Below are 18,559 nucleotides of genomic sequence, written 5' to 3'. Positions count from 1 at the left end.
GACTCTACTAATCTTTGGTAGATTCCTTGCCATCTGTTAGGTTGAGATGTTTCAGGCTCATCTTTCACATTTCCTGCCTCAGACCTGTAATTAGCCATTTCTTCAGGAAGCCCTGAAGAAGAAGTTTTAGTAGGACATGGTATTTCAAGACCACAATCTGAGTGTTAGACATGCTTATAGTTTCTGGATTTGCCTTCATTCTAGGCCTTTACAAAGGACAGAACTAGGCTCTCATGAGTTCCTACATATGACCTATTCAAATTCAGGGTAAAGCCTTTTTTTTTCCTTCTCTTAGCCCCTTCTGTATTACATCTGTATCGCTTTTCTTCTATCCTGAGAATCTTGCTTCTCAAGAACATTGAAGATAGATTTGGAGTATTCTGTAATTACTCATTTTAACCTTCATTTCTATATTCAGCGCTCACCACCGCTCTTGTTCATGTCTCTTTGGTTATGTTGGTTGTCTGAAGTTCATTCTCTGGTAGATTTCTCTGAAAGGGCTCTCTGAGTTCTTATATAATGGTAACACTTCTACCCTTTATACTTTGAAGGTCAGTTTTGCTGGATAGAAAATCCTTGGTTCACATTTCTTTCCTTGAATATCTAAAATATGTTCCTCTGTTTTCTTCTATTATAAAGTGTTATTGAAAAGTCTGATGAGAATCTGATTTTCTTTCTCGTGTAAGTCATGTGATCTTTTTGCCTAAATGCCAAAGACTTTTTTCTAAGGACTAAACTTTTCTAAGTGTTGTTTTTTTGTTTCCCGCTCACCCCCTGCCCCCCAGGAAGGTTTTCTGTAATTATAGATATGAGTATTTGTTCTGTTCCCTTGCACTGACTTGCTCCTTTGGAGACTTTTATTATCTTTTTGTCAGGCATGACAATCATCAGTATTTATAACTTTCTCTCAGGTTCTTTTTATCTTTCTTCATTTTTTTTCATTGTGGCGAAATATACTTAAAATTTACCGTCCTAACCATGTTTAAGTGCACAGTTCTGTAGCATACGGCGCATCCACACTGTCGTGCAGCCAACCCTACCACGCCTCTCCAGAACCTTTTCATCTTCCTCAACTGAAACTCTGTACACATTAAAACGCTTAAGTCCCCATTTCCTCCTTCCCCCAGCCCCTGGTAACCATTCTCCTTTCTGTCTCTGTGAACTTGACTACTCTCCGTACCCCATGTAAGTGGAATCCTGCAATACTTTTCCTTTTGTGACTGGCTTATTTTACTTAGCATAATGTCTTTAAGGTTCATCCATGGTGTAGCATGTGTTAATTTTCTTCCTTTTTAAGGCTGAATAATATTCTGTTATATGTATACACCACATTTTATTTATCCATTCATCCATTGATGGGCACTTTGGTTGCTTCCACCTTTTGGCTTTTGTGAATAATGCTGCTGTGAACATGGGTGTACAATATCTATTTGAGTCCCTGCTTTCAGTTCTTTTGGGTATATACCCAGAAGTGGAATTGCTGGATCATATGGTAATTCTCTGTTTAATTTTTTGAGGAACCACCCTACCATTTTCCACAGTGGTTGCGCCAGTTTACGTTTCCACAACAATGCACAAGAGTTCCAGTTGCTCCACCTCCTTGCCAGCATTTGTTATTTTCTGTATTTTTGATGATAACTATCTTAATGGGTGCGAAGTGGTAATGGGTGTGCATTTGTTGTGTTTATTTGCTCTTGCATTCCTCCTACTTTAGCCTTTGTTTCTAAAATTGTTTTTTATTTCTAATTTTCCCTTGAGTTCTGTCACCTCATTTATGAGTTTTAAAATTCTGACTTCTGTTACTCTTTTATGTCATCATTTTTTAGTCTTGTAGCTCGTTTTGAAATATAATTTTGATCTTTTTTAGTGCATGTTTTTCTGTAAGCGTACTGAAATCTTATTTGAATACAGGAATATACTTCTGTGTAAAATAATGCATGCCATTAAAAATAAGTACATTTTTGAAGATTTAGGAATGCCAAAATAGTTTTGAGTTGGTTGACATTTAAAATAGTTGCACTTTGTTTCATTAATTCATAAATACAGAGAACCTTCCAATTCTGTGACATTGTATTAAGTGTACACAGATGCATGTAGAACCGTACTATCCTCAAGAACCATATATACAATAATCAAATTTTTATGGTCTTGTCAGATCACATTGTTACAAATGGAAGTAAGTATGTAAAATGCTATTTTAACAGACCAGCATATATATGCCATATCATTATAAGTAGAACTGTAAAGCACATAATGACCTTAGTTTTCCCCTTTGCACAAAAATGAAGATGGCTTCTTGTCCCTCCTTAGTTTACCTCCTGCTCATAAGAGTGCTTCGAGAGGTACGAATGTTGACAGTGGACCTTAGTGGTTTAGGCCTGTTTCTCAACCTCCTTTCCCAGTCATGTTCTGAGGGGGAAAAAGTTAAAAAGAATAGACCATTAGTAGCTTCTAGGAACACACTGGAATACGTACTGAGCTGACTCTGCCTGAGTAGAAAACCTCTTCTGGCAGGAATTTCATATTGTGATCTCAATCCCGTCCTGTGGAAACATGGCAAGTTATAAGTTGAGGAAGTAGGGGGGTAATAGGGATGGAGAGTCCTGAATACATCTATTTATGTTGCATTTTCTGCAGATATATCTTCCAAGTATAGTATGTTCTATTGGCAAATTCATTTATTAATTTAATTATAAAACATTAATGAAATATCTAGTGTAACAAGAGACTTCATACACCATATTAAGAAGCTTAAACATCATTCTACAGGCAATAGGTGGCTGCCAAGATGTTTTAAGCAGGAGAACTACATGGTCAAAAAAAGAAAAGAAAGAGCTACATAATAGACATAAGTAATTAGAATATAGGGCAGGATTTCATGAGTTTTAAGAGTTCTACGGCCAAAGTATCACAAAGGTTAAAATTACACATATGATTAATAACAGTAGCTGACGTTTATTGTGTGTATATTCTGTGCCAGGCCTTGGGGCATGAATAGTAAATACAGGATTTTGGGTATTTATTCTGTTTTGAGAATCACGGCATGTCAAATGAAACTTTAAAAGTTAAATGTATATGGCATGCGGTAATTTATGCAGCAATAGCAATTTTATGTTGCTATTAATGATTGAGCTCTAAGCTGAAAAGGAGTTAACAACTGATAAAGCTATAATGTTGCTGTGCCCTATAATTTAAATTAGAAAGCATCGTTCCTAATTATTTTCTTTGTGGTATAATTTTATGAGGAAGTTAGCAAGACATATGCTGTCATAAAAGCTGCTTTGGTATAATTTCTGTTTTTCACACTATAGAAAAAATGTCCCTTAATTTAATTGTCACATATAGCACTAGTTGGCGTTTATTTTGGTGAAGTGGATAGACTGATCTATTTTAAAGTTACTTTTTTTTTTTTTCAATTCTGGAGAATTTGTGATCTGAAGATGTGTAAGGATGGTGGTATCAAGTGTATTAATGATGGAATCTTTTCTTTGGCAGTTTTTTTTTGGGGGGTGGGTGTATGGTAGAAAGAGGGTGGTCAAAATTAGGATGATAGAGAAGTTATTTATCTTTCTATTTTGCTTACCCTTTAATAACAGTGGCCTTATTAAAGACTTGATATGCTTTTCCCTTATGTTGAATATAGCGTCCTTTGCTTAAAAACTGTCATTAATACTTTTGTATGATTATTTCAAGCGGATTTTGGAGTATCAGCTAAAAACACAAGGACAATTCAAAGGAGAGATTCCTTTATCGGCACACCCTATTGGTATGTATTCAGTTTTATGGATTTGCAGCGTTAGTTATGTCAACAGTTATTATTACTCATGAATTTTGTCCACATAATCAATTATACTATCTTTCACGTGGTTTGTGATCACTGCTCTTAAGTTAAACATCTTAATTTTCAGTTCTCTGTCTTCATAGGATGGCTCCTGAGGTAGTCATGTGTGAAACATCTAAGGACAGACCCTATGACTACAAAGCTGATGTTTGGTCCCTGGGTATCACTTTAATAGAAATGGCTGAGATAGAACCACCTCATCATGAATTAAATCCAATGCGAGTGCTGCTAAAAATAGCAAAATCTGAGCCCCCTACATTAGCACAGCCATCAAAATGGTAACGTATTCCTAAACAATTTTTTTTAAGAAGCAAAACTTGATGCTTTATTCTTCCAACTTTCCAAGGGTATTTAAATTTAGGTACATGGTACAAAGATTGTATGAAGTAGAAAACTGATTTTTGGTGTATTTTCAAGACTTAAGGACCATATAAACTCCTGTAACTAACTTTCCCCATAAATTAAAAGATACCAGTGATTTGAGTTCTACATGAAAGAGATATTTTCTGTACTATGAGAAAGTGAGGCATATATGTGATTGATCTGTATTTGTGGAGTTTAATATAATGGAAGGGGGCTTCCCTGGTGGCGCAGTGGTTGAGAGTCCACCTGCCAATGCATGGGACACAGGTTCGTGCCCTGGTCCGGGAAGATCCCACATGCCGCGGAGCGGCTAGGCCTGTGAGCCATGGCCGCTGAGCCTACGCGTCCGGAGCCTGTGCTCTGCAACAGGAGAGGCCACAACAGTGAGAGGCCCGCGTACCACAAAAAAAAAAAAAAATATATATATATATATATATAATGGAAGAATTTTTGTGATTTTTAGCATACTTATGGATATATGGCTGTATCTCAATGACTTAAACTATGAATCTATTTACATATATGTAACTTATATTTATAGGTAAATGACTTATGACATATTAATATTCTCATAACTAGTTTTCTTATGTTGAATTAATACTATTACATACATAATGGAACTTAACCATAGTTTCTCAGAGTTTTGATTTTTATTAGCAAGAAAAATAGAATGTCATTATTAAAATTTTATTTTGAAGGTCTTCAAATTTTAAGGACTTTCTAAAGAAATGCTTGGAAAAGAATGTGGATTCCAGGTGGACTACATCTCAGCTACTGCAGGTAAGATAAGAGTAGTATGACAATGGCAAACCATATAATTGTTGTAACATCTCTTTAAGAAGAATACAGTTTCAGATTCCTTCAGTGTGCCCTCTCTCCACTTGAGTTTCCCTGTGCAGACTCACTCAAGGTTCATTGTAGTAGTTAACATTTGCTTTACAAACATTTGCTGCTGTTATTAAAGGGCATTTATTTAGCTTTTAAATTTCTCGTATGCTTTTTTGATTCGGTTTAATTGTGTTTTTTTCATTTTGTTTAGTTATTTCCACTTTATCAGTTACTTACATTTTGTTTCTCCAGTTACTAGAAAACAAGCACCTTGGTGGCAGGGGCCATGAGCTAATTAATTTTTTTTTAATGTCCCTTACAGTGAGGGTAAATGTTCAGTAAATATTGCTAACTTTTAAAAAATGTTGTTAAAGTGATTGGATAATTTTGTTTTATAGCGGGACTTGTTTATAATATTTGAAATAAAATTTTGTCAATAATAGTATAGGTAGAGAAATAGAATGACAAGTCTTGAGGCAGTTACTGTTAGATTGAGTACAACTCCTCCATTGTAGTTTTTTCGGTTGATCTATTTATCTGGGGGGAGAAGCGGGAAAAATTTCCTTTCTCTGTACAACAAGTATATCCTTGGAACACACTTTCTCTTATTATTTCACTACCCCCCCATTTGAAGGCCTTAATCTGTGACAAACACCAAGTGCTGAGTGTACAGAGGTGAATAAAATACCTTCTTACTCTTAAGAATATTTGAACTATGTCAAAAAACAGATGTTTATAGACACTTTTTATTAATTTTTATTGGAGTATAGTTGCTTTACAATGTTGTATTAGTTTCTGCTGTACAACAAGTGAATCAGTTGTATGTATACATATATCCACTCTTTTTTAGATTTCCTTCCCATTTAGGTCACCACAGATCATTGAGTAGAGTTCCCGTGCTAAACAGTAGGTTCTCATTAGTTATATATTTTATGCATAGTAGTGTATATATGTCAATCCCAGTCTCCCAGTTCGTCCTATGCCCCCTTCCCCACCTCGGTAACCATAAGTTTGTTCTGTACATTTGTGACTTGTTCATCTATACCATTTTTCTAGATCCCACATATAAGTGATATTATACAATATTTGTTTTTCTGACTTACTTCACTCTGTATGACAATCTCTAGGTCCATCCATGTCTCTGCAAATGGCACTATTTCATTCCTTTTTATGGCTGAGTAATATTCCATTGTATATATGTACCACATCTTCTTTATCCATTCCTCTGTCAGTGGACACTTAGGTTGCTTCCATGTCCTGGCTGTTGTAAATAGAGCTGCAGCGAACATCGGGGAGAATGCATCCTTTCAAATTACGGTTTTCTCTAGATACATGCCTAGGAGTGGGATTGCTAGGTCATATGGTAGCTCTGTTTTTAGTTTTTTAAGGAACCTGCACACTGTTCTCCCTAGTGGCTGTACCAATTTACAGTCCCACCAACAGTGTAGGAGGTAGATACTTTTAACGGAACTTTAAAGCTTTTTGTAATTCTTTTATTGAGGCTTTATACATATTGTTACTTTCTAACAATTAAACATATTGTAAACATACTGTTACTTTCTAAAACTAGTAATGTACTTGAAACTTGCTTTAAATTTTAATTTAGATTTTAGGTTATGAAGTTTTCAGACATACAGAAAAGTATATATACCTACTACCCAGATGTAATATGTTATCATTTTTGACATATTTCTTTCAGATTCTTAAAAAAAGGTACAGATACAGTTGCAGGCAGCCCCTACTCCTGCTCAATTCCCTCCCCCTCCTTTTCCCAGATGTAATATCATCTGAAGTTGTTTGTATTTTTCCTACTTATATGTTTATGTTTTTGCCACATAACAATGTGTTTTATATATTTGAAATTTACTTCACAAGCATTTCAGTTGTTACTGAGTATGCTCTTTTTAATGATTAAACAGCATCCCTTTGTGACTGTTGATTCCAACAAACCAATTCGAGAATTGATTGCAGAGGCAAAGGCTGAAGTAACAGAAGAAGTTGAAGATGGCAAAGAGGAGGATGATGATGAGGAAACAGAAAATTCTCTGGTCAGTATTTAGAAAGGAAATTTCATTTAGGTCATTTTTAGAGTTGAGTTTTGAGGTATGATTGCAGCTGTGTCTAAGAATTAATTGATGGGTAGCATTACAAAAACCTTTAATTTTTGAGGTGAAGATTTATTAAGTTTGCTCCTTGCTGCCCATTTTTGTCATATTTATTATGTGAAAATTTGTCAATTCTTTAAGTTATTTTTATAATTTCATCAAATTTTACTGAATAAAGGTATTAAATCATTATATATATGAATTAAATCATTTTTATATATGAAACGTTATTTTGGTTACCATCTTGAAATTATGTTTTAACACTATAACTGTATAAAATCTTTTTTAGCCGATACCTGCAAGTAAGCGTGCCTCCTCTGACCTTAGTATTGCGAGCTCTGAAGAAGATAAGCTTTCACAAAATGCTTGTATTTTGGAATCTGTCTCAGAAAAAACAGAACGTAATACTTCTGAAGATAAATTTAACAGTAAAATTCTTACTGAAAAACCCACCACCGATGAACCTGAAAATACTGTGGTAGGCATTAATGAACATGTTAATGATACTCATTTAGAAGCTATGGCTGAACTTCATAATAGAGCAACAGTAATCGAGGAAAATGGGAGAGAGGAGAAGAGACCCAAGCTTGAAAATCTACCTGACACAGAAGACCATGAAACAGTGGACATTAATTCAGTCAATGAAGGAAAAGAAAATAACATAATGATAACTTCAGAAACAAATATTGAACAGAATCTGAAACCTGAGGAAGAAGGGGATCAAGAAAAGCAACAGATATTTGAAAATAAGTTTATAAAATCTGAAGAAATTGAAGACACTGCTATTCAGACAATGGATTTAGTTTCTCAGGAGACTGGAGAAAAAGAGGCAGATATTCAGGCAATTGAAAGTGAAGTTGAGTTTACAAAGGAAGACACCCTCGAGGAATTGGGAAGAGATGACAAAACTGAAAAAGATATGATCAGTGATACAAGCAAAGTGATAGGAACAAATGAGGCAGAAGACATTGCTCAGAAGGCAACTGAAAACAGTGCTGAGGATGCTCAGAGTAATGATGGGAAAGAAGTGGGTGAAGTAGGCCAGATATTAGTGATCAAGTCCACAGAGGGTCCTGAGGCTGGTGGTACTGAAGAAGTTTCTATTAAAGAAATAGTTGAAACTAATGAGATAGATCAAAAATCTGTAGAAGGTAAAGGTGAGGAACAGTTAATCAGCAGTTCAGAGAACATAGTGGAGACCAATGAGGAGCTCGGGACAAATGAAGTTGAGATTACTGAATCGAGTAGCACTGAAGGAATGGAGGTCAGAAGTGCGGTGACTGATAGTGACCAAAAGGCTTTAGGAAGTGAAACTCGGGATGCTCGTGAAGCCACTGCTCAGATGGACACAGAGCAGAAAGATATCCCGTGCGAAGTGCCAGTTAAGGCAGAACCTCAAGTTCCTGCCACTTCACAGCCCAGTGAACCTCAGCCTGTTCTAATACCCAGTATTAATATCAACCCTGAAGATGCAGAAAATAAAGGAGAAATAGGTGCTTTATCAAAAACTGAAACCATGTTACCAGAATCTGAGAATCAAAAGGAAAATGATACTGATTCAGGCACTGGTTCCACTGCTGATAATAGCAGCATTGACTTGAATTTATCCATCTCTAGCTTCCTAAGCAAAACTAAAGACAATGGATCAATATCTTTACAAGTAAGTGTGCACGGGTCCTTGTTTGGGTGTTTCTTTGTTATTTTGGCAGTTGAGAGTTTATGTGAAACTGACATCTTGAAAACAAAACAACACTAAATCAGTGTAGTATTAACCCTATAAAATCCTTAAGGCCTATGAGGGCAATCAATTAAAAAATAAACTAAGATTCCGGATGTAATCTTTAAATTTTTTTGTAGTACCTATCTATTTTTGCCAACTTGATAGAAATAGTATAATACAGTTGCTTACTGGAATTTGGGTTTTCCTATTGTACATACCTAGGTATAATTGTAGCAAGAATCAGCAGTATATGAAAGAATTGAGGACTTGAAAGAATGATCTCTTTTTAAGAATGTTTAGGGTATAAACAGCCCTTGTTACCACTGGCACGTGCGGTGACCACTCTTACCTCCTCAGTCATAGCAATCGCTACTGCCGTGAGAATCATCGTGGGAAGAAAGCCAAACGCTAACCCTCGAACACTTGGAGCTGTTAAGCATAATTCTCCAATCTGAGTTACTGGGGGGGCTGTGTAGAAGTATGGAGTGGGGCCAGAGAATACGTATTTATAGCAAAAGATCCCATGGAATTCTGATACAGGTGAGACTCTGGATTGACAGGTGGCAGAAAAGCAGAAAGAACTGAAGAAAATTGACCTTAGGGATAGGACGCCAGGGCACGACTGATCAGCCTGCGTATCTGCCCCAAATTATTACATGTATTGCCGAGATGGTCTTCAGTTTTCAGGTTGTTTCCCTGCTGAAATTCCATTAATCTGAAGTTCATTCACTGACTTAATAGTTAGCCTTTCCAAAAAATTCAGATACTTCTGTGAGAATTAAGGTGATATTAGCTGTGGATACTTTAGTAGGAACTGAAGAAATGGAAAATTTGGAGGTTACAGGGAGGTAGATTTATTTTTGGAGCATGCCCACTTTAGGTTTTAGATGAAGTCTGGATAGGGTGGCCGTAGTTCAGGGCTCAGGGAGAGCAGTTTGAGAATACTGGAAGCCTAGAGAGTACAACAGTAAGAGGCTGAAGAAAGGTGATTAGTAAGTGCCAAAGATCAACTTAAAAATTCTAATGCATTTTGAATGTAGTATTTTCACATTCCCCTTTTGCTCCCTCTGCTTTCTAACCTTTTCCACCTATCAAAACTAAGTAATTATCTGTTCTGAATACTTACATGTTTACCAAGAAGTATTTGTAGCAGTGTTACACTTCTGTTATTTCTCTTTGCTTTTAAAAAGCATTTGGATAACCAACTGAGAAATGAAGAGTTTGGTCTTGATAAAGAATTTTGGGCAATAGCTGACAGGCAGATCTGGTATTTTGGGAGTACGGTAAAGGTGCTGTCTTTCTAGTAACTCTAAAATCACTCATCCATCTCCAGCCCTGAGATGGAAGAGGGCTGGTGATACTATTGTTGATGAAATGGATTTTGAATCCCAGTCCTGGCAGTGTTTATAAGTTATATGGGAGCCTTTCAAAATGAAATTCTCAGCCACGCTCAGACCTATTTAGATTCTTTAAGGGATGAGCCCCAGGAATTCATTTTTAATTGCTTTGTAAGTGTTTCTAAAACAGAAAAGCAGAGGTATCTGCGAACCTACAAGATAAAAAGAGGAAAGAATGGTTAACATGTGAAAGTTGTACTAATTACTCTTTTTTGTGAATTGCTTGTTACCACTTGTGCCTAATTATGATGTGGTATAAAAATTCTACATGTACATCATCAAAATGCATAATTTCACTTGAAAAAAAATTGATTTTATCTGTAAAATCATGTGAAAGTCAAATGAGGTGTGAGATGATATAATTGGCTTCAAAGTTGAGTCTTACTGATTTCTATTCATACTTTATAGTGTAGTCTTCATAGCTGTTCAGTTTCTTGTTTTTGTTTTTTTAAGAAGAAAATGTTTTCTCTCTCTAGTATTCCCCATATAAAGCCTAACTAAAATAAAATCTCACTCAGGAAACAAGAAGACAAAAGAAAACGTTGAAGAAAACACGCAAATTTATTGTTGATGGTGTCGAAGTGAGTGTAACAACATCAAAGATAGTTACAGATAGTGATTCCAAAACTGAAGAATTGAGGTTTCTTAGGTGAGTAGAGAAACAACATGATTTAAACTGGTTTTGTGACTTCTCAAGTCTCTGCAGAGTCTGAAGAATAGAAACAAGAGTAAAGTCTTGGCTAATTTTGGATTCTTGTATTACTTTTCCATTTGAAAATAAATGTTACTTTTAAAGATTTTTTTCTTTTAAAGCATTACTTCAAAGGTGTAACTTTTGCTGTCTTTCTCTATCCTTGCCATTAAATTTTATCAGACGTCAGGAACTTCGGGAATTAAGATTTCTTCAAAAAGAAGAGCAAAGAGCCCAACAGCAGCTCAATGGCAAACTGCAACAACAGCGAGAGCAAATTTTCCGGCGTTTTGAGCAGGAGATGGTGGTAAAGTCTTGGAATTTTGTACCCTTTTGTTAATAAAGAAATTTAAGGCTTAGGAAAAAACCCACCACTGGCAGGTTTTAGAACTTGTTCTCTGATTACTAGATTTCTCTGGCTTTGTGATGCATTTCTCGCCTTTATCTCTTTGGTGTTTTAGATGCTTTCTTTTTTCTTCTCTTCTCTTCTCTTCTTTTCTCCTTTTGCCTGACTTACAGTGTGTTGGGTGTTTTCATTTTTCTCTGATTAAATCTGTCATGAAAACCTGGAATCATGAAGCTAGTAGATGGTTTGCAAAGTTCTTAGGTGTGCCTGTTGCTGTATAACTTTTTATTGTTACAATTTGACCTCTCAGAATTAGAATCCAAGATTTAAACCAGTCTAGAGCAGTTGTCTTCAAACTTGGCTGAGTATTAGAACTTCCCGGGGAATTTTTCAAAATACACTTACTTCTCTAGCTACTACAGTTAAGCTTCCACATCCCTTTTCACAGCTGCTAGAGAAGTTAGTGCTGACTTGTAAAGGGTAATTGTCACCGAGTCTTTAAATTTTTACTTTGTGTTCAAAGTTGGAAAAGGAATTATTAATGTGATATAAAATTTCAGTAACTTATGTTGAACATGTAGCTTAATGTAGGTTAGAAAAAAGATCATCTGAAATGTTATAGGATTCATGGTTGATTATAGTACTTACATTTTTATAATTTTAAGTGGTAAGGATTGTTTTGTGTGAAGGTTGGCATTGCTGATTACATATGTTGGATCATAACTTAGAATTCCTAAGAAAATTATGAACTTTTTTTCTCTTTGAGTATTTTTACAGTACTTATATTCTGTTTTTTCAGAACCTTATAAAAACTGTTTCTCTCCCCCCATATTTTCCAAAATATTTTGCTTTTTAATTTTTTTAAAAAGGAAACACCCTTTACAAATACCTGTGTCTAAAATTGCAATGTTACTCAAGTATTATATAAGCAGGAATCTTTTGTTGAGAGAGTAGATTTATAATTCTAAAAGGTTTGTATCAATGAAATATGATGTTTAAGAATCTTTTTTTTATTTTTTTTTTATTTTTATTTTTTTAATTTTTTTTTTGATGTTTAAGAATCTTAATGAGGAAGAGTAAATTTGAAAATGACAAGTAATGGTACGTTTTTAAAATAGACTTCAAATGAGACCTTTGATTTATCAAAAATTTTATAGGATAAATATTGAAAATTTTCTTTAGTATTTCATAGCAACTGGATATTCTTCTAGATTGTCTAAAATTTTTGAACATTCTACACTTGTACAATAGAAAAAAGTGTTTCCCATATTAGAAAAAAAACGAAATGCACATCTTTTTGAAAAAGTTTTAAAACATATTTGAGTGCATTTGAACTTGTTCAGTATTGCAAAGGGTACATATGACGTCACTCAATTTAAATGCCAGTTATGTGCTCTTAGTAAACATCTTCAGTATAATGATATGAGCGTTAATGTTAAAGTTAAATGATCTTGAGCTACATCATTTTACAGAGCAAGAAACGACAATATGACCAAGAGATTGAGAATCTAGAAAAACAGCAGAAACAGACTATTGAACGTCTAGAACAAGAACACACAAATCGCTTACGAGATGAAGCCAAACGCATTAAAGGTGAACAAGAGAAAGAGTTGTACAAATTTCAGAATATGTTAAAGAACCGAAAGAAAGAGGTAAGTGTAACTACTGTTTTTAATGTACACTTAAGACTGTCTAAGGAATTAAGATAATACTTGGTAGTTAAATGGCACTCATTCATTTTTTTTTTTGGTCTTCCCAGCAGTTATGTAGGGTAGTAGTAAGGTCAGATGTTATCTCATTTTACTGCCAAGAAAACTGGAGTAGAAGAGGTTTTAATGGCCTGTTCAAGTTCACAAACTATTATTAAATGTCCAGCTAACCCTTGAACCAAGTCTTCAAATTGAGTGTAATCCATTTTCCTTTCAACCTATCACTTCTCCTTTATTAATGCAACATTTAAGGCCTGACATAGTAATGTTTTTTTTCAAGAAAGCATACTATGTTCTGTTTGCCGGTGGCAATAATAATTCATCTTAATATTTATTTGTAATATTTAATTCTTGCTTAAAAATTTTTTTTCTCTTGATTAGCTTGATTACCTTTCTTAGACTTTGTGTCAAAACAAAAGCTGAGTAAGCTGAAATTTGAAATAATATCTTTAAGTTTATCAAATTGTGAGATACTTTGAAGAATCACAGGTGGAAAATATCTGTAAAGTCATTTGATTATAATGAATTTTTTCATTTTTCCTGAAACTGTTCCATATTGTCATAGAATCTATTTGTGGTATTATTTACTATGAAAGATTGTCATTGTTTCAGAAAGAGGATTTACATATTGTATTAGTGTGTCTTTTTCTTCCCCAATTAAAATAACACTAAGAGAGCTTTTACATATTAGCAGTTTTGAGAGATAATTTTATAATTTATTCTGTTCCTTTAGTGTAAGAGGAGAATTTATCTTTTCATGATATGAAAGACCCCAGGACAATATTATGATCAGTTTTATTAGTTTTGGAACACACTAATATCAGCCAAACTAGTGAATACATTTTCACTTTTGTTGCATGTCCCAAGTACTCAGATTCATTGATTTTAACAATGAAATTATGCAGATAATGGAACATCATTTTGCTGAACTTGAGGATCTGCTTTAAAAAGGATAGAATCAAGCGTTAATAAATACAGTGCATTCTATGATTTCTTTAGGTAAAGATAAATGAAATGGTATATAGCCTTTTGATTTGGCTACCATTTCTAAAAATTACTGTTTTATTACTGTTTATTATATTTTATATAGAATTGCTCTATATACCATGATGTATGCCTTTACTGTATTAACTAAATATTAATTTTCTTGAAACCATGAGTAGTTTTTATTGAGGTTATTTTTTAATATCAGGTTAAATTTTGTAGGCAAGTATATGATTTAATTATAGATATATAGAAGTTTCTAGTTATTGTTACTGTTTTGGAGAGGTTTAGCCAGAGAACATGTTTGAGATAGTGATATGCATATTTTAAATAATTCTATTCTGTATTTTTTTCCTTACCGCTAAACTTCTTGCATTTGGGGAGTCTCTTCTTTTTCATGGTGATTTGGTTTCATGAGAGATTACTGATGGGAAATTTTAAATACACTATGTTAAATCAAAATCAGTCTCTTTCACAGACCATCAATGGCGTGTGGTGATTTGGAATCTGGTTGCTTTTGGTGCTTCTACTTATAAACATGTGATCGTCTTTCGTAGTTGGATTACAGATCTATTGTTAGGTGGAATACATATCTAGGGTTTTGAAATGATTGAAAGAAGGAGCTCTAAAATACACTTCATTTTATAATATACTTTATTTGATATAATAAATCATAGCATATAAACTTACTTTATGAGGGGTTATATTACTGATTTTAAAGCTGACAATTGATTTTGGCTTAAATTATCAGCAAAGGAGAATGTTTTTCTAATCTAATCCCAAAATCATCAGATGTGTTCATTTTTATTGCACCATATATAAAATAGTTTATTATGAAAAAAGAAAACTTAGTGTCCATTTGTCTCTCCTTTGTGTATTCTAATGCTTACTTTCCCTTTTGTTTTTCTTTTGATCTCATTAAGTGGATTTCATTTAGAATTATTTCATTGGTTTTATCAAGCCAATTATGAAATTTTACAGATTTATAAATGAATGGCATTTGTTTTCCTTATATCCAATATTTCAGACAACGTCAGTAGATATGTTTATAATTTTATGATCTTTCAAGGTCAGTTGAGTTTATCACCTTTAGTTCAGCGTTAGCGTTGCAAGTAATTCTTTACTGATTGTCTTAGGATCTAAAGAGAGAAAGATATGTAGGGATAATTAAGCAACTAATTTTCCTTATATGGTGTAATGTCCCTTTCTGCACTGAGATTAAGCATGTTCTATCCTTTCATTCTTTTTCACCAAACTAACACCTGTGCTAATGCATGTTGAAAGGAGCTTTTTAACAACTTGACTTGACTTGTAGCTTGTCTGCTCACATAAATGCTTGCTGTGGAGAAAGTGTTTTTCCCCACCTCCTGCATGCTTATACACTGTAGGTTATAAATGAAGTGGAGAAAGCACCCAAAGAGCTGAGAAAAGAGCTCATGAAACGCAGGAAAGAGGAGCTTGCACAAAGCCAGCATGCTCAGGTAACAGCAGCAGCTTAATGCTACTAAAAACAGAAAGCGGCAATATTCTCACAGCTCAGTAAACCATGGTTGAAAGGGTAAATTCGGTACTTATGTGATGTTGACGTCTCCTTATACAAAGGTTCCCAGGGCATTCTTTATGTAGTACTAAATTCACACTAATGGTGACATTTAAGTTGCTAACGTGAAATTAAGTGAAATGTTTGGAAAGCTGACTCCAGATGAAATAAAGGTGTATGTTAATGTATAATCCACTGTATTCTTATTTTAATCATGATGGAAGCTTGTATTTAAGTGGTAATGTCAATGGTTGATAGAAGATTTTTAGGGCAAAAGAATATAGAGGGTGAGTATATAAGCTTTATGCATACAAAAGGAATGCATATTTAAAAGGCCATTAATTCGGGAGTCCCCTTATGGCCTGGTGGTTAAGATTCCGGGCTTTCACTGCTGTGGCTTGGGTTCCTTCCCTGGTCGGGGGAACTGAGATCCTGCAAGCCTGGTAAATGGTAATGTTAAATGGTAGATCAAATACTTATTACTGTTAAACTCAACAATGTAAGCAACTTAAAACCAGATTTTAAATGTTAAGTATGTTGTTTTTCTTTTTGGTTCAGAATCCAGCAGTTACAAAAATAGACAGTTTTTACCTATATAAACCTGATTCTAGATTATGATAAGGCTGAGCCAATTGATGGGTGAATTCTCTACAAAATAGATAAATTGGTATTTTCAACAGACTTTTCTAGAAGTATCTCACATGAGTATGAGGTCTTTTATACTTGGGATCACCTTTCTTTTAATTAAGCTTGCACTCAGCTGGGAGGCAAAGAGAGAAGTGAGCTCAGTTTGTAGTTACAGATGTTAATGAAAGGAAGAAGAGACATGGATTATTTATTTGTTGCTTTAAATAATCTTTTTAATGTGGGTTTTATGTAATTTAAAAAGTGGTTCCCAGACTTGGATTTTATAGATTCATGAAAAGAAACATAGAAGCAACAAAACCCTTTGGGAGGCATGACAAATGGGTTGCCATTAAAAATTTTTTTTGTTTTTGACAAGGAAGGTTATTTGAAACTGCCCTTTATTTGTCACCATCATTTCAAAAGAGAGATGATTTTAACACCATGAAAAATAAGGAAACTGTCTCAGAATTTAAAATTTTAATAAAACTAGCCTATTTGAATAAATGTAGTTGTTTTTTTCTTCCTGTGAGCCAATGAAAATTTTTGTCTTGGCCTGGTATGGGAATTACTACAAGCACACCTCGTTTTATTGCTCTTCACCTTATTGCGCTTTTGCAGTATTGTGTTTTTTACAAATTGAAGGTTCGTGCAGCCCTGCATTGGGCAAGTCTGTCAGCACCATTTTTCCAGCAGCTTTGCTCACTTCGTGCCTCTGTGTCACATTTTGGTAATACTCACAATATTTCAAACTTTTTCATTATTATATTTGTTATGATGATCTGTGATCTTTGATGTTACTACTATGACTTGCTGAAGGCTCAGGTGATGGTTAGCAATTTTTAGCAATAAACTACTTTTTAATTAAGGTATGTATGTTATTTAGACATAATGCTATTGCACACTTTAATAGACTACAGCGTAAACATAGCTTATATATTTGGGAAACTGAAAAATTCATGTGACTTGCTTTATTGCGGTGGTCTAGAGCCGAACCTACAGCATCTCCAAGGTATGCCTGTAGTTAAGGTGATAATACCAAACACAGCATTTACTGTATGGCACATACTGTTCTAAATGCTTTACCTATATGAACTCATTTAACCTCACAACACAGGAGGTAGTTACTCATATTACCCCCGTTCTACAGGTGAGGGAACTAAAGCACAGGAGGTTGAATGACTCTCCTACGTTCACGCATTTGGTTAGTGGTAGAGCCAGAATTCTCATCTAGGCAAGTTTGGCTCTATGTTTCATACACTGAACCACCGCATCATACTGCCTCTTGTATTTAAGCTACCCTTTCTGTGCCTAATCTAAATTATTGGCTTGGCCCAGTGGTTGTTGGCCATGTCTTATTAATAGGTGAAGAGGAAGTCCTTGCTGGCCACACATCAATTTTGGGGTAATTTGGATTTCAAACCAGAAGATAACAATTTGGTTTAGCGTAAAGGAATGTAAAGTTTTTAATTCCAAAAGGTAATATGTCAGACTCCAGAGTTGAAATTGAGGATTTAGTGTTGAATGGTAAGTGATCCAATGCTTTAATAAAACTTTGTTGGTGATTTTTCATATAATTTGAGGGGCTAGCCTGTATTTTCCAACTAAAGCTGAAAGCAGTAGTAAATTTCTATCTGTAAATTTAATGAAGAATTTAGTAATCTAACAAATTTCAAAAGCATTTCTATTTAGCTACCACTTTTGATGAAGGTGTTAACACATGATAACTTGAGTCTAATATTTTAAACTTTTTAAAGAGTTTATGAATAATAGCCATATGGTCGTGGAACTAGAATGTATTTGATCATCTAGTCCAGTGGTTTTCAAACTGTACTCTCCGGAGCTCTTGAGTTTGGAAGAAGCATCTCGAGAATCCTTCAAAAGGTGAGGACAGGGCTTCCCTGGTGGCGCAGTGGTTGAGAGTCCGCCTGCCGATGCAGGGGACGCGGGTTCGTGCCCTGGTCCGGGAAGATCCCACATGCCGTGGAGTGGCTGGGCCCGTGAGCCGTGGCCGCGGAGCCTGCACATCCGGAGTCTGTGCTCCGCAATGGGAGAGGCCACAACGGTGAGAGGCCCGCGTACCGCAAATAAAAAACAAAAACAAAAAAAAGGACAGTAGGGCTCTGGGCCCCTGCTTCCAGAGCAGGACCACTTTACATCTGTTTTATAAACTGAGATTGTTTTGGTGAGTTTTTTAAAAAGAGAGTTCAACTGGTTTAAAAACAATGGCAGCAAATTAGAGTTTGGAAACCACTGATCTAGTTCAAATCCTTCATTTTACAGATGAGAAAGAGACCCCTTTGTTAAGTGACTTGTTCCAGGCCTCAGGAAACTCTGCGTTTGTATAATTATTCTTTCCATTTACAAAAAGTCATTCAGCTCTATTCTTACCTGGGAAGTGCGTTGTATTC

General features: G+C 34.9%; 1 protein-coding gene across 2 annotated transcripts in view; it reads left to right on the top strand.

The window, feature by feature from the left end:
• Window positions 1-18,559, top strand: part of SLK (STE20 like kinase) — a 57,094-nt gene that overhangs the window by 23,806 nt on the left and 14,729 nt on the right. The window contains exons 5-13 of one of the 2 annotated variants that reach the window (XM_067709486.1): window positions 3,694-3,766; window positions 3,925-4,119; window positions 4,903-4,984; window positions 6,952-7,080; window positions 7,427-8,797; window positions 10,773-10,903; window positions 11,129-11,252; window positions 12,764-12,943; window positions 15,373-15,465. In XM_067709486.1, coding sequence (XP_067565587.1) covers window positions 3,694-3,766; window positions 3,925-4,119; window positions 4,903-4,984; window positions 6,952-7,080; window positions 7,427-8,797; window positions 10,773-10,903; window positions 11,129-11,252; window positions 12,764-12,943; window positions 15,373-15,465 — 2,378 coding nt within the window. The remainder of the gene's footprint in view (window positions 1-3,693; window positions 3,767-3,924; window positions 4,120-4,902; window positions 4,985-6,951; window positions 7,081-7,426; window positions 8,798-10,772; window positions 10,904-11,128; window positions 11,253-12,763; window positions 12,944-15,372; window positions 15,466-18,559) is intronic. The other variant, XM_067709487.1, reaches the window with a different exon arrangement.

This window comes from Pseudorca crassidens, chromosome 16, assembly GCF_039906515.1.
Source record: "Pseudorca crassidens isolate mPseCra1 chromosome 16, mPseCra1.hap1, whole genome shotgun sequence".
Taxonomy (NCBI): domain Eukaryota; kingdom Metazoa; phylum Chordata; class Mammalia; order Artiodactyla; family Delphinidae; genus Pseudorca; species Pseudorca crassidens.
The sequence above is the reverse complement of the archived record's forward strand: the minus strand, read 5'-3'. Positions and strand labels throughout refer to the sequence as shown.